At 34.6% G+C, this 15326-nt stretch overlaps 1 protein-coding gene across 3 annotated transcripts; it reads left to right on the forward strand.

Annotated features, from left to right (window-relative positions):
* The first annotated feature begins 590 nt into the window (after positions 1-590).
* On the forward strand, positions 591-15259 carry LOC7486681 (uncharacterized). 3 transcript variants are annotated; one of them, XM_024604106.2, is made up of 11 exons: positions 591-814; positions 969-1209; positions 1350-1497; positions 2178-2270; positions 4282-4439; positions 6744-6909; positions 8499-8635; positions 11314-12001; positions 12698-12810; positions 13781-14036; positions 14703-15259. In XM_024604106.2, the coding sequence occupies exons 1-11, from the start codon at positions 667-669 to the stop codon at positions 14973-14975; spliced, it is 2421 nt and encodes an 806-aa protein (XP_024459874.1). In that variant the 5' UTR covers positions 591-666; the 3' UTR covers positions 14976-15259. The 3 variants fall into 3 exon arrangements, with proteins under 3 accessions (XP_024459874.1, XP_024459881.1, XP_024459887.1); XM_024604113.2 differs by having other exon boundaries at positions 975-1209; XM_024604119.2 differs by lacking the exon at positions 591-814 and having other exon boundaries at positions 1060-1209; positions 1342-1497.
* Positions 15260-15326: the final 67 nt, after the last annotated feature.

Genomic DNA, 15326 nt, shown 5'->3' on the forward strand with positions numbered 1-15326 from the left:
GATTTGTCTTTTTTTTTCCTTTCCATTCTACTCTCCCCATTTGAAACTTATTTGAGCTCGAGTGGGATTATAATAAGGACTAAATCAAAGAGTTATTAGATAATGAGAGAATAAACAAAAAAGGGTTTGAATCATGTGAGATAAATTTAATTTTTGAACTTAATCAAAAAACTAAATTAAATAAAAAAGAAAAAAAAATTGATGCGTGTAATACACAAACCAGTATATAAAAAGATCTTATTAGATCAAATCATCAAAACTATTCTCAAATAAAATCAATGTAAGAAGATAAAAAAAATTATATAAATAAAAAAATAAAAATCGGCAATGTGTGAATTCACATTGCCGATGCCAGTCAGTCAGGAGCTGATAGCAACAAGGAATTGCCGACCATTATTCACATGTACTACACGTGAGATTTAATATTTGATAAAAAATATTATATTTTAATATAGATATATATATATAGAAATATAGTAGTATTTCTATGCCAACCAGCGGTGGAGATGGATTCTTGAAAATGCAAGGCTGAGATTCTTTTACCTGACTCTCTCTCTCTCTCTCTCTCTCTCTATCATTTAGATATATAGATATTTTTTTTTATCATAAACACAGAAAAAAAGGGAACGACGGGACTAAGCTACATGCTAAAACCCAAATCCAAAAATGCTTTCCAAAGTCACATTTTCTCCCCCAAATTCTTGCTCCCTTTTGTACAACAAGGTTGGCTGTTCTGCAAGGATTGGAAGCTCTAGGTTTAAGGTTGCCAGTCAGTTTCAAGGGGACAAATGGAAGATCAACGACATTGATCCCAGTGAGAGATTTTTTTTGCCTGATCGAAAGCACTAATTTTTACTTAGTTTGAGAAAAAAAATCGTTGTCTTGTCTTTCTTTCTTTAAGTTCCTAGGCAGTTGCTAAGTAGGGTTCAGTAGTTTTTGCTTTGTCTTATTATGTCATGTCTTGACAGATGCAGTGCAAGAAAGATTGAATTCATGGTTTTCAAAAACCCAAAACTTTTTGAATGGGGTGACTTTAACTTTAACTTCACCACGGGTAAAGTCTGGTGATAGTGGGAAGCCTGATAATGGAGCTACAGTTGATGCTCAACAACTTGAAGAAATATTTATGGCAGAGCAGACTATTCACAGCAGCACACCAAATGGGATTCTTTCAGTACCAGCTATTGTATCTATTGAGCAATTTAGCAGGTGACCACAAAAAACTCATTCTTTTCCCGAATTGTTATATTCGATCATTTTATACTCTCCAGTATGGAACTGTAAACTTGTCTTTCTATCTGACTGATTAAGGAATTGTGGTTTGACTATTGAAAAACTAAGCTTTGCAGGATGAATGGATTGACGGGGTACAAGTCGCAGAAGATATTCAAAGCGCTTGTCAATGAATCTGTTAATAATGATGCACGTAATTTGGTGGAGTATTGCTGTTTTAGGTTCTTGTCTAGGGATAACTCTGCTATCCATCCCTGCCTCAAGGTTTGTGGACTTGGTACAAGTAATTTACCATTCTTTTGTGCTGTCTTTTATCTAAAAACTAGTTAAGTGGGTTTGTTAGTTTGTAACGGAGTGGAAAGAAAATACTTAGTATGAAAAGATGTAGTTTGCTTTATAATGAGATTTTTAGTGAAGAACTTTGTTCAAATCAGCAATTTTTAGTGATTACCTTATTTTGTCAAAAGTGTGTACATCGTTTTTTATTTAGTCTCTAATTTTGGGTTTGCCAAATGATTTCCCATCTTAAGCTGTTTTCTCTAATGATTGGTGTCCTTTCTTTCCCCTTCTGTTACACCTCTTTGATATTGTACCTAAAGTTCTATAATTCCAACTTGGTATTGATGCTCGTTATTTATTTTAGTGGTTCTTGAATATGTCTGGAAAGGCTCAGTGATAAGTTCACGTGTAGGCTACTTTACTGAAGCAAATTTGTTGGATTTGGTCCTAGAAGGATTATGACGACATTCATGTCATACTTTGTAGTATTTTGACTCTGAGAATAATGCATTTTCAGACTTCTACTAAAAGTTCATTAATGTGGTTGTGTTTTTGAACTATATGAACTTAGTCATCTTGTGGTTGAATTTTTTTCTTTAAAGCTAGTTGGATATTGGGCACCATTATTTACTCCATTTCATGAGACAAGCTTGATATGTTTACAGGAGCCAGCATTCCAGCGACTAATTTTCATCACAATGCATGCATGGGAGAATCCTTACCGCAAAGAAAATGATTCTGAAAAAGCTTCTTTTCAGGTTTTTTTTTTTTCAAATTCCCTTTATACTTGAATGAACAGTTGTAGCATCGTGAATACAGGACTCTAAATTTTATCATGGCATCGTAGTTTTTGTTCTTAAATTTGATTAAACACATTAAAGTAGTTCACTATGAAAAGTGAAAAGCTGGTGCCTTTGGAATTTATTATGGCTTGATTGAGGGTGATGAAGAATTTATGAAATTGGCGCATTTCTTAAATATAAAATGCTATGGAACCCGTGATCAGAAAAAAAAAAGTAATGGACTATGATGTATGGCAATGTTTAGATGGGGTACAAGTGACCTAGTTTCATCTTTATTAGCACAAATGATCAACGTTGTGGCAGAGGAAAAAATAGTATAAGAAAAGCTTAAAACAAATCTTATCCAAGATAAAATAAATCTTGCCATTGAAATTCAACTTCATTTGTCATATAAATTTGGATAATAAAAGGGAGGGAACTTATTGAAACGATCGGCCTATGGGGCCAAAAATGATCACCTTTTTTCTTAAATGAAAATGTGATAGTAGGTATTGATCTTTGAACACTTGATCCTGCACATTTCTGTTCAAGAATCATTAACAATATATTTTTTTTAAGTTTGCCATTGATCCTGCACATTTATGATACTTGTGTTTACTTTTGGTCAAAGGTATATTTGTTTAAATAATGAATCACATGAAAAAATAATTCTTCTCTTGAGTTAATAAGTAAAAAAGAAAAAAAATTGCACAATATTTCTGTAAGAAAGAAAACTAAAGTAACATCTAAAAAGGGAAAATGTATACGAATACTCTCGTATCATAAGTCATTTTGATAGATACTTCCATGGTTTTTTCACATTGATTGACATCCTTTTCTTTGGAAAATTGCGAATAGACCTCCTCTATTAGGTTCCATCCAAAATTTCCATTATAACTCACGTGCAGATCACATGTTTCCTTCAAATGTCATAAAATAATTCATCAAAATAATGGTTAATAAACTGAAACTAATATTTTCTTTTCCCAGAAAAAGGGGTGTCATCAATCAATTCAAAGGCACCATAAAGGGTGTCTATCAAAATGGCTTATTGTATAGGAGCCTATAAAAAGGAATTTTTTTGTTTGTTAAGAATATGAGATGTATAAATGATATTTTTACTCTCTCAATTTCCTATGAGAAATAATCAAAATGTCACCGAGAATTGCAGATGATCTATTGTGAAAATGAATATTCTACTGTAGATTGTCTTATTGAAGACTGCACTTAATAAAAGCTATAGAAATTCGTTCTAAATTTTGTCTTGATAAAGCGTTATACAATCAGTGGAAATTCAGTAGTGGGTACAGCTCAAAATGAATTTACTTTCTTATTCTTTTCACTGAAAAAAAAAGGGGTCAAACATCCCCATGCAATTTAGTAAATATACTGGCCAAAATATTTTTTTAAATAATTATTGTAAAGTCCATGTGTCGAACCACTTAAATAATCCCAAATATTTTGTCCGTTAAATCTGTTTAATTTTGCTAACCAATCATTTGAAGGGTTTTTTTGGGCCTCACTACATACATGGAATAAAGTTCCTAAAGCTTGGTTTGAGTACTTCATTTTCAACGGGAGGATTTTATTTAGTCTTTAATTGCATGTAATTGGGATTGACTAGCTGAAATAAAATTTTCACTTGTACTCACTATATATAATATGGGATTTATTTACACGGAACAGGTGAAAAGCTTTAGTGTTTGCTTGTACACTATTTATCTATGTCTTGTACACCACTATGATCACTAAAAATATAAAAAGGAAAGAAATGAATGGAGGAAACGTCACAAATCAACTATTTAGTGTTTGCTTGCATCTTTTCACAACCACAATTGATCCATTGTGAATGTATCAAACTCTATACCTACTTAATTGTGGTTGTAGTTTTAAGAAGCTGCCAGGTTAATTTTTCTCATTCAGTATCTTTAACTACAGTTGAGAATGATGGTTTGAAAACCTTAACACATTCGTACTGGCATTGAAGGGGATGCTTGTTGGAGAAGAAGCTTTTGCACGTATTGCTCCTGCTATTTCAGGCATCGCTGATCGCTCCACGGTGCACAATCTTTTCAGGGCGCTTGCTGGGGATCAACAGGGTATCTCTTTGGGAACATGGGTCACATATGTTGATGAACTTCTCAAGTGAGTTTCATCATATCCCTTATGATGATATAACCTCTGTACTTTATAATTTCTGATATTTCTCACGTGAAATTATTTAGCAATCAATACTATATTGTTTGTGGTCAACGTGAAAAAAATGATGTTTTAAAGTTTAAAAATTATATATTACTGCATGGTTAGCAAAGAACTTGACTTTCTATCCATAATTCGAGTCCATTGAGATAGAGAGATCACTGGCAATTATGGTAATATAACTGCCATGATCTAAGACTTGATAAATGCATTGAACGTATGCTAACTAAAGCAGAAAGTGAGGTTCTTGTAGCCAATATCTAGTCAAGTTAGCATAGTGCATCGGAAAAATTTGGTTAAAACCCATTATTTGCACCTTGTTTCTTTATCAATTCACCAAAAAAACCCTTTGTTGTCAATTTGGTCAATTGAGCACCTGTACTTTTGATTTCGACCAATTAAGTAGTACAATTAAATATGATTTTCTGAAATTGAAAATTTATCTCAACCATCTAGGCAGTCCTCTTCACTACTTGAGTTATTATCATCAACTTTACTTTCATTCTTGCTAATATGATTACCCCCCATCCCCTCCCTTCTCACCGAGTAGTTTCTTTTCAGATTTTTGTAAATTATACTTAATTGGCTGAAATCAAAATTACAAGTGCTCAATTGACCGAATTGATAATAGAGGAGGTTTTTTGAGGAATTGGTGAGGGTACAAATAATGGGTTGGCTAAAACTATTATTTGATCAGGAGCTGTTCTTATATGTACACGTAAGGAGGTGGGCGGGGAGCTTGATTAGTTTCAGAGATTATGATATAAAATACAATGATATTTTAGTTTTTTTGTGTTTTATTGAATTGTATAATTCAGGGGTGATTTTGTAATTACTAGATTGGCTAGAAATTACCTAGAATTAGGATTTTATTTTATAATTTAGGCGGTGTTAGTCCTTAGTTAAGTTGGGTTAATTAGGAATATTTGGTTTTCTTATTTAAGAGTAGTCTTTGTTGGGTTCGACATCCACCAACCTAAAGCTATATGAGTATTTTGAGTCTATAAATACAAATGCTTGTAATGCTTAATTTTCAGATTGAATTTTCCAAGGTGCCTGATGCAGTCTATCTTAGGTGCTCTTAAAACTTTGATGTGATGCTTATGTTTTCCTTCCTCTTGGTGAGACTCTTAGAAAACCTACTAGTGTGATTCATGTAGCTTTTTATGTTGATTCCTTATTGAAATTTACAAACTCTAAGGGTGTGTTTGTTTCACTGTAAAGTTTTTTCTATTGTTTGGCTGTGTTAATGAAAACTAGTTGAGGATTACTTTCTGATATTGTTGTATAAGGAAAATAGATGTTGAGGATGAGATAGTGATGACAAGTGGCTAAGGGGTGGGGGTGGCGGTGGTTGTGGCATCATAAGTGGTGGAGTAATGGTGTTGATGATGGTGAAGGTAATGGTGGTTTGTTTGAGCTGAAATCAGATTGCATTGTTGAACCTGATATGAGATTCTATCTACTAAAAATGGATTTGAAGATCTTTCTTTTCCGTGCCGTTAGCGTGGAATGAAAAAGATAGCTTAGGTGGTTGCAGTGGTAGCGGTGGTGGTTATGTTGATGATAAAAGTGGCGGCGACAACAATGTTGGTGACAAGCAATTATATTGGTAACAAGATGATGGTGCTAGCAGCCATGGAAAGTGGCGGTAGTAGTAGTGATTGACATTGTTAGGTGGTGGTGTTAGTGAGATGTTGTGAGTTGGTAATTCCCCATAAAATATTTTCCCCACAAATATTTTGACATTTTCCATGAAATAAACTCGGTTTAAACTCCTTTATTCCTTAATCTATACCCTTAGATCCCCTATGTTCCAAGCTCTAATCCACAATGAAGCACCTGTAAGATAGAAGTTCAAATCTGTCCTGCCTCATACACCCTGGTGCCTCACTTCTCTTCTATCCTTTCCTATTCTCTCCTCTTATGACCTGATATATTTTATAGTTGGCAAGATTATGTCTGTATACAGGGCACTTGTTCAGAAGTAGAATGCATCACTGGCATCATTTGCACAGTATCTTTGGTCACTGTTAGGCAGCTGCAGCTGCAGCTTAAGGGAAGTGTTTGCTTTTGTTTTGTCCTTTCCCATACTATTCTTTAAGCCTCTACATTGTGGAGTTTGGCTGGTTACCTCTAATAAAATTGTATTTAACATAACGTATGCTAGTTATCTTTCTGTGCATAGTTATTTCATGCATGAAATGATTTTTCATGAATTCTGGACTGTTCCTACTGATTTTAGTGTAGAGTTCATGGAGCACGGAAATCATATGGGACTCGTGAATCCACTTGGATTTCAGATGAGAAAATCTTATGCATCGGCTCTAGCAAGAAGCGGCCTGTTGTCAAGTGGGAGAATAACATGGCATGGCCTGGGAAAGTTATATTAACTGATAAGGCACTCTATTTTGAGGTACATGTTCTTATTATTTCCATCATGCCTCGTGATTTTATGTTCAAGTTTGGCGTTTCACTTACATAATAAAAATCCCCAATGCATTTGGTGGTTAATATATCATAAACAATCTCCAACATCTTCCTCCCACTAACAGTTTCTGTCGATAATTAAAGCCTTTCTACTGAAAACATTTTCAAATGTTTCTGTTCTGAAGCATTTCTTTGACTAATGCAGGAGTCTACATGTTCATTTAGACATCATATTCAAGTTATCATATTTGCAGTTAGATTTCTGATTAGTGGCTGATTATTAAGAAATAAATTTATTGTTGTGACAATTGGTTCAAGTCTTGACTTACCAAACTGTTCAACATCACTTAAAGCATGCACTTCAAAACTCTGGTTTTGGTTTGTCACTGCTTGATGCTTGCTACTTATGATTCCCCATGAGATTTTAGTTTTCTTCATTTTGGATCACTGGTTAGATTTGGATAATTTCTTTCAACTTGAGAAGATAAGTTTAATTGAATTTGATCCAGCTCAAAAAGCTCAGTACTATACAAGAATTTCTTATAATAAGATCCCTAACTATTACTATAATTGGTTTCCATATTAGCATCATCCATATCTTATGGGGTACTTGATTTTTTTAGAATTAACAACGGCATGTTTGGTTTATGATGGCATAAATTTCAAGAACATGATGTAAATTCCTACAGCAATGTCTACCACTAATTCTCTACAATAAGCACTGAAATAAATTATGCTACTGGAAGTGCAATTTTATAAACTTGGATGCAGTTTTAGTTTCATATGCTTAAATTATGTCCTCTCATGTATTGAAATGGGAATCTCAAAGAGCATAGAAAGTATGTGACTATGGGTGTCATTCTCTCGAAACATTAGAGATAGGTATGGGTGATTAATTTAAGATAAATGTGGTGCCTTCACGTTGACAAAGGGGCATAACAATGTGAAAGGAAATATGCTAATCTTGTATGTGTGATGGGATCTCTAGTTCTATTCTATTCCTTATTGATTGCCTCTTCTCCATGCCCCCTTCTTTATCTCTGTTTGAGCCGCATGTATTCTTATGTTAAGATGTAGCATTGCAGTTAGAAATTTAAATTTTACTTATGCTGCTAGTGTCAAGTAAATTTTATTTGTTTTTGTTTTGTCCTTTCTACTCTTACTTGTTCCATGATTCTGCATTCTTTGGATGTTAACATCCCTAGATTTTTGTGCATAGGAAGTGTGTCACATCTGTCTTCTATTGCTTGACAGCTATGAACTAATGATGCTATTAGCCATCGTCTAACACATTTACTAACGTCGGAAATCAAAATTTTAATTTATACCTAGGAAATAATAACATCTTTAGATGCTTGGTGCTTGTTTGTATCATTACTTGGTAAAAATGATTTTGTACCCGACAAAGAGAGTCCTTACCTGATTAAAATTTTCATTTAGAATCTTTTTTTTTTACTCTTGAAATGGATTTTATAGTACTAATGTGCAGAGTAATGAAATTTTTACAGCTCTATATATGCTGTGGTGATCTGTTTTTTTTGTGCATTATTATTTACCTTATCATGTCTTATGTAGGCATTTGACTTACGGGGGAAGAAAGATTCTACTAGGCTCGATCTTACAACAGACAAAATGCAGGTGGAGAAAACAAAAGTTGGACCTTTTGGTGTTGTACTTTTTGATTCTGCAGTTTCCATTTCATCTGGTCCTAAGTGAGTAAGCTTCTCCAAACCTGTCTCTTGTGTTTAATTATTTAGGTGTGGTTCATGCTTTGAAGTTTTCATTCATAAACAAGGACTGCTATCTTGTGTTTTTATCAGCTTGCTGTAATTAATACATTTGTCTAAGCAAATCTCTGTTGCTTAGAGGCAGCATTTTGGCTTTCTTGCTCTTTTCTTTCTTCTAATCTTCACGCCAGCTTGGGGGTTAGTCTTTTTGCCATTTTGTCCCTGTTTTCTGAAGATTTTTCTGCAGTGTCCATGTTTGATTCTCTATTTTCCATCCATCATTTGTCATTTAATCTTGTTATGTTATGGTGGAACAAGCCCACATTTGCAATCATTAAAGGCAACATTTCATGTTGTTATGATGAAATGAAGCAGAGAAATGATTCAGAATTTCAAAATCAATAAACATTATGTCTGCATGCCAGGGATTTAACTGCTAATGTTGTTGTCTTGCATAAAAACTTTACTGATAACCTTGTAGGATGAAACTATACCCTTTTGGAGCACATGTCAAAGAACGAGAATTCAGGGAGAGAGAAGAAAAAGCAAGAAAACATTAAATGTAATCGAAGTAGACAAGAACACAATTCAGGTTTTCGATTAGTTCCAATGACGCAGGACAACTTAGGGGCTGTCTGGGGACTGTTTTAGGAGGCTGTGAACACTAACGTGAATAGGGGTTTGGGTTGATCTTTTGATATCTAACGGTTATAGGATTGATTTGTTATGAATATGGTAATGTATAGGAGTTCAATGGAGGTTGAAGTGTTGTTTGTTGGAAACTGTAGAAGGATGTAAGGAAGATTTCTAGGATTACATGTAAAAACCTTCATACCCATGGTTCTTCTTAGGAGTCACATCTAAGAGAGAGTGTATCGCTCGTTCACAAAGCACAACTGCTGGAAATTTTATTCATAAACTCTGATTCTTTATTGAATGATTTTGCATACATTTATATAGATTTCTGAATACTCCTAGTCAAACAAGGACTTAGCTTCCTATGCAAGAAGATACTGACAGTCCTATTTAAGATAGGAAAAACTTAACAAATCCTAATACTTTAGGACTAGTACATTTCTAATTAGAAAATATAACCTAGATCTAGATAATTTCCAGCAAATATTAAAATCACAGATACCCCTGCAAACCTGAATCTGCAAAACTACCCATGGATTTTGTTTTCTAATCCTTTTGTTTTCTGCACCATTCTCCACTGATTAGAGAAAGCTCGACCTAGAGTTTTTTGTAGAATCGAAATAGCAAAAACTACCCCTTCCACGCTTTGACCTGTCACTTGAAGCCACTCCCCTGAACTTGATACCAACCTTTTGCCACAAGTAGAGACAATGAGGAATGCATGCTGCTTTTCTCTACAATTGAATCGTCAAACTTGTTTAGAACAATGATGTCAATTGAATTGACTTGTACAATTTGCTTTCTCTGTCTTGAGCATCCAAAATGCTGTGCTCTTGTTCCTTCATGATTTCCAACGTCTTTGGCAGACTTGTAATGATCTCTTTGACCTCTTCCTTTAATTGTCTCTTCGATCTCTTTCCTGCATGCTTATTGTCAGTTTCTATTTACTGAAATTTCTCCAGTTCTTCCAGTCTCCCATTATTTTGTTTTTACCTTCCTTTTATGGCACTAGGTTGCTGAACTTGTTCTTCAACTTGTTATTCAGGCTGAATGACAGCGCAGGGTTTGCTACCAGTTTTGAGATGTTTTGTGCTTCTAAAAGCTGCTGACTTGCTTCTTGTTGCAGCTGCTGTTTTGATTGTTCCTCTTGTTTCCTAAACTTCAATGCGTCAAAATTTGCCACTTATATAGCTTTTAGCAAGCTACCCTGTTGTAAATTTTCTTGCATCTTTGTAAATAATTGGTCCGCATTCACTTCTCTATAAGCTTGGCTTTCATCCCCTTCCAAGTAGTAATAGGTTTTGTCCTAATCTTTCCAAGTCATGCTCAACTTGATACCACCAATTCTTAGCTAACCTCATAATTTCATATTTGCAGACCTTACTCTTCATTCATAAGACATAATATACTATTAAAGAGAGAGCTAATCCAATCAGGGAATTCTGTTCCTTTAAAATATGTAACTTCTAACTTTCTCTTTGAATGGCATTACTAACCATGACTTCTGGGCAAACTCTATGGTTGTGTGAGCTTATTGGTTTTTAAAACCTTTTTTTGGAGAAAGCAATGAATATTTTCCACACTTTGTTGCTAATTTATTTACCCTGTGTGAGACAATGTTTGCATTTCTGCAACTTTTGTATTTATAGTAACTCAAAAAACAGTCACATGACTGATGATTTTTGAAAGCTTTGCCAAGTGATTTATCTTTATTGTTGGTCTAAAAAGCTCTCATGGAAACAAAGGGACTAAATGGAAAAATGAATGCATCCTAACTTGAATATGCTACTTTGTTCATGTTTATGCTACATGGATTGTGTTTTTGAATGCTAGTATCTCTTAAGTCGCACCACACGACTATTATTTTCGTTTCATTCTCCTGTCTTCCGTCTTCTTGCTGTATTTGACTTGAGTTGCTTAGGTTCTGTCTCATTGATCTACATAAGATACAATCTCATGAAATCCTGTCTGGTTGATCTATGTAACATGATAACTCATTATTAAGCAAATATGGAGATTTTCTTCAGATCAGAGACATGGGTGCTAGAATTTGTTGACCTGGGAGGTGAATTGAGAAGAGATGTATGGCATGCATTCATCAATGAAGTAATCTCTTTACACAAGTTCATTTGTGAGTTTGGACCTGAGGAGGGTGATCAATCAATAAATCAAGTGTATGGTGCCCAAAAAGGGAAGGAAAGGGCTACCACCAGTGCCATTAATAGTATTGCTAGACTTCAGGCCCTTCAATTTACAAAGAAGTTGCTGGATGATCCCATCAAACTTGTTCAGTTCTCATATTTGCAAAATGTACCCTATGGTGACATTGTTTACCAAACTCTAGCTGTAAATTATTGGGGTGGAGCATTAGTTAAAAAGTACACCGATACAGATTATCGACCATCTCAAGTGGCAGGTCCTTCTGAAGAGGTACTGGAAATTAGTAATCATGTTTATGACATTGACGGAAGTGTTTACTTACAGAAGTGGAAGAGGTCTCCATCCTGGGAATCTAGTGCTTCCATCAATTTCTGGAAGAATTCCTCAATAAATCAAGGGATGGTATTGAGTAAAAATCTCGTTGTGGCAGATGTGACTCTTATAGAGAGAGCAGCAATGACATGCAAAGAAAAGTGCCAGTTGGTTGAAATAACTCAAGCAACAATTGACGCTGCAACACTTAAGGGGATACCGAGTAACATTGACCTTTTCAAGGTTTGACTGTTTATTGCTTTTCTATTTTCTGCTTCTTTTCTACATGGTTTTTCCCATTTTCTGGATTACTTCACTGCACTTTTGACAAGCCAGCTGTTGGATAACCCTGTAACCTGTATCGTTTGGTTGGGCATGCTGTGAGAAAACATGGTTTTGCACTTCCATGAGTTGTTTTCTCTTCTAGATTGACCTAAGTTACACAGGGAATTGACAATTATAAAACAACCATTTTTATGAATTGAAACAGTGGATTGATATTTCTTTAATGTTATATTGTTGGCGTGTTAATTTTAACCTTTTTAGCAACAATGGCTCAATTCAGAGGTGATCCCGTTCATGATGATGAAAATTAAATGTATACTCGTATTCTTGTCTAGGCAGCTAGACCATATGACCCAAGATTGCGGCTGTCAAATTCTGTTCTGACCAAAATATTTCTCTTTTCTTCCCTACCTGGCCTTGGATTCCTTTTTTCTTTCTTTTAGCATCTTTTACGTGATATGCACAAATTTTGGAAGTATGAGATTGCCATTTTTGGAGATCAAGAGCAAGGTTGAGAGACAAAATGTTCATTTAATCCAAGTACCAAGAAGACTGAAATGTAGTGTTATCTCATTTTGTTTTTTCAGTAACATCAATTTTTGGTTAATGAAATTGTGAGTTGAACTAGAATTGCATTTTTTTTTCCTTTTGTAGGAACTGATGCTTCCTTTGACTGTGATTGCTAAGAACTTTGAAAGACTACGACGCTGGGAAGAGCCACATCTGACCATCTCTTTTCTTGCATTCTCATATTTAATTATTTTCAGGTAGATCCATTACTTGAAAAACTTATGTATGAGAATTATTTAGTTTTAATACTATGACTGCATCAAAATCAAATGCATAACATTTTTTAATTTTATTTAATGGCTTCTAAAATTTTTATGTCTGAAACTATTTCTCCTTTGATAATCAATTTTTAGTTTTTTTCATTGAACCAATTTCTCATATTTAGAATTGTTGTTTATTGTTGCATCTATTGACATGAAGTACAGTGGAAAATTTAAGGGTTCTCAAGCCCTAGGGACCGTAGAGAAAATTCTGAACTCTAAATTCTGAAGAAATTTATGAAGCCAATAGTATTAATCTTAATCTCTGCCATAAAATAATACTTGAGGTTGTTTATATAATAGCCTAAACCATCCCTTTTTAATTAGTAAAATCTAAACAGGAAAAACCTAAATAAAATAAAACTCTGCTCCAAACTAGGAAAATCAAATTAAAACTTTGGAACTTAACTAGCAATAAAATAAATACAATTCACAACTGGATCTTGGTCGATTATGATTGATGGTCAATCGTGGTCGATTATGTAGAGGAAACTTTGATCTTGGTTTTTTATGACCAATTATGACCAATGGTTGATCGTGGTTGAATATCAGAAGAAAACTTTGACACGACCAGACTTCTTGGATTTTGCTTTGTTTATCTAGTCCATAACTAAAACTACCATATGTTCCATGTCATCTCTATCTTTCTTGCATCAGTACCATGATGTTGTTGAACCTTATTTTGTTCATCTTGTCATCACATGTTTTCAGATTGTGCCAGCAAGATTTGAGTATTAAGTTGCTTGCAAAATTATTCTCTGTTGCAATAACAAAAGCTACGTTTGATTGGTATTCTGAACCAGAAGATGATACTTGGAACTTTGCTCTGTTCTTGTTTACTTTTTAAGCAATTAAACTTTCCATTTTATGTTTAAAATCTAAGCTTAGATAGTGACCATCTTTTCAGAAATTTGCTCCCCTATATATTTCCGATGATGCTGATGGTTTTAGCAGCTGCGATGCTGACATTGAAGAGGCTCAAGGATCAAGGACGCTTGGGGAGATTGTTTGGAAAAGTTACTATCCGTGATCAACCACCATCAAATACTATTCAAAAGATCATAGCTCTAAGAGATGCTATGCAGGATGTGGAAAATTATCTCCAGAATATGAATGTCACTCTTCTAAAAATACGCACGATTGTTCTTGCAGGTTATCCTCAGGTATGTTGTAATGACTCCTGAAATATGCAAACACAAGGCGTGTTAGTTTTAGCATGATGTGACTTCTAAATATAATTCTTCTTTGTGGAAACCTAGAATCAAAGAGAATGGTTGTTGTGTAGACCCAGTCTACTATCTCACCCAAGAACTAGGCCATTAGAGACAAGACACATGAACAAAATCATGTATCATCATGTGGGACCATTGATTTTTTTATCCGCGTGCCTTGTCTCTCTTGGCCTAGTCTATGGGTGAGTTTGTAGACTAACTCTACACAAACTTTTTAGAAAATAGTATTTATCACAAAGAAAGCAGACACATGAAAATTGTATTTTTATCACAGAGAAAAGGGAGTGCAAACCATGTTTTGATATCATTCATTTTGAATATGAAATTGGTTTTGTATGATCAAACACCTCAATAACCAATATCAAATACGCTGCGAAACAATTAAATATATAACAAAAAATGTTAGCAGTTCTGGCATTCCATGTTTGAGATGAGTTGGTTTTTCGCTTTTAATCTTAGTCTTCTCTTATTCCATGTACTAAAACTGTAACTTATTGGAGATTAGAGTTGCTCAAAAAATCGTTGATAGTTTGAATTTTGTGTTTCAGTTTCTATATGGTGATGAATATCTGACTTACTAATATGAAACTGTATCAGATAACTACTGAGGTTGCTCTGGTGCTATTTTCTTCCGCTGCCATTCTGCTTTTTGTCCCATTCAAGTATGTTGCTGCTTGTCTTATCTTTGATCTCTTCACTCGGGAGCTCGAGTTCCGGAGGGAAATGGCTAAGAAGTTTGTTACCTTTCTGAAGGAGCGTTGGGACACGGTACCTGCAGCTCCCGTAGCCGTATTACCTTTTGAAAGTAATGTCTCTACACAAGGTAATCAACAGAAGAAAATAGATGAGCAGACAAAAAAGAAGCTATAGTAGTGGCAAGCGTAGAGGTAATCATGTATATAGGATGGCAAATGGCTATAATGAAAAAGCCACCTGCAGCCTGCTGGTCCATTATCGAGTGGACTGGAAGACATTAATGGAAGCAATTCAGAATCTTGTTCAGGGAATTTGTACAACTCATTCCTCTTAACATGGTTCAGCATGTAAACTGTTGATTCTCCCTAAATGCCCTCAATGCCAATGCATCCTTGCCAATGAAGTTAAACGATCGAAATGCCCAGGTAGTGATGAATAAAAAACTTTTCCACTGGTTACATCTTGGTCTTGGTTACGAGCTGATTAACATCTGTTCCTATTCTTTTCTTATATATATATATATAT

Source organism: Populus trichocarpa, chromosome 1, assembly GCF_000002775.5.
Source record: "Populus trichocarpa isolate Nisqually-1 chromosome 1, P.trichocarpa_v4.1, whole genome shotgun sequence".
NCBI lineage: Eukaryota > Viridiplantae > Streptophyta > Magnoliopsida > Malpighiales > Salicaceae > Populus > Populus trichocarpa.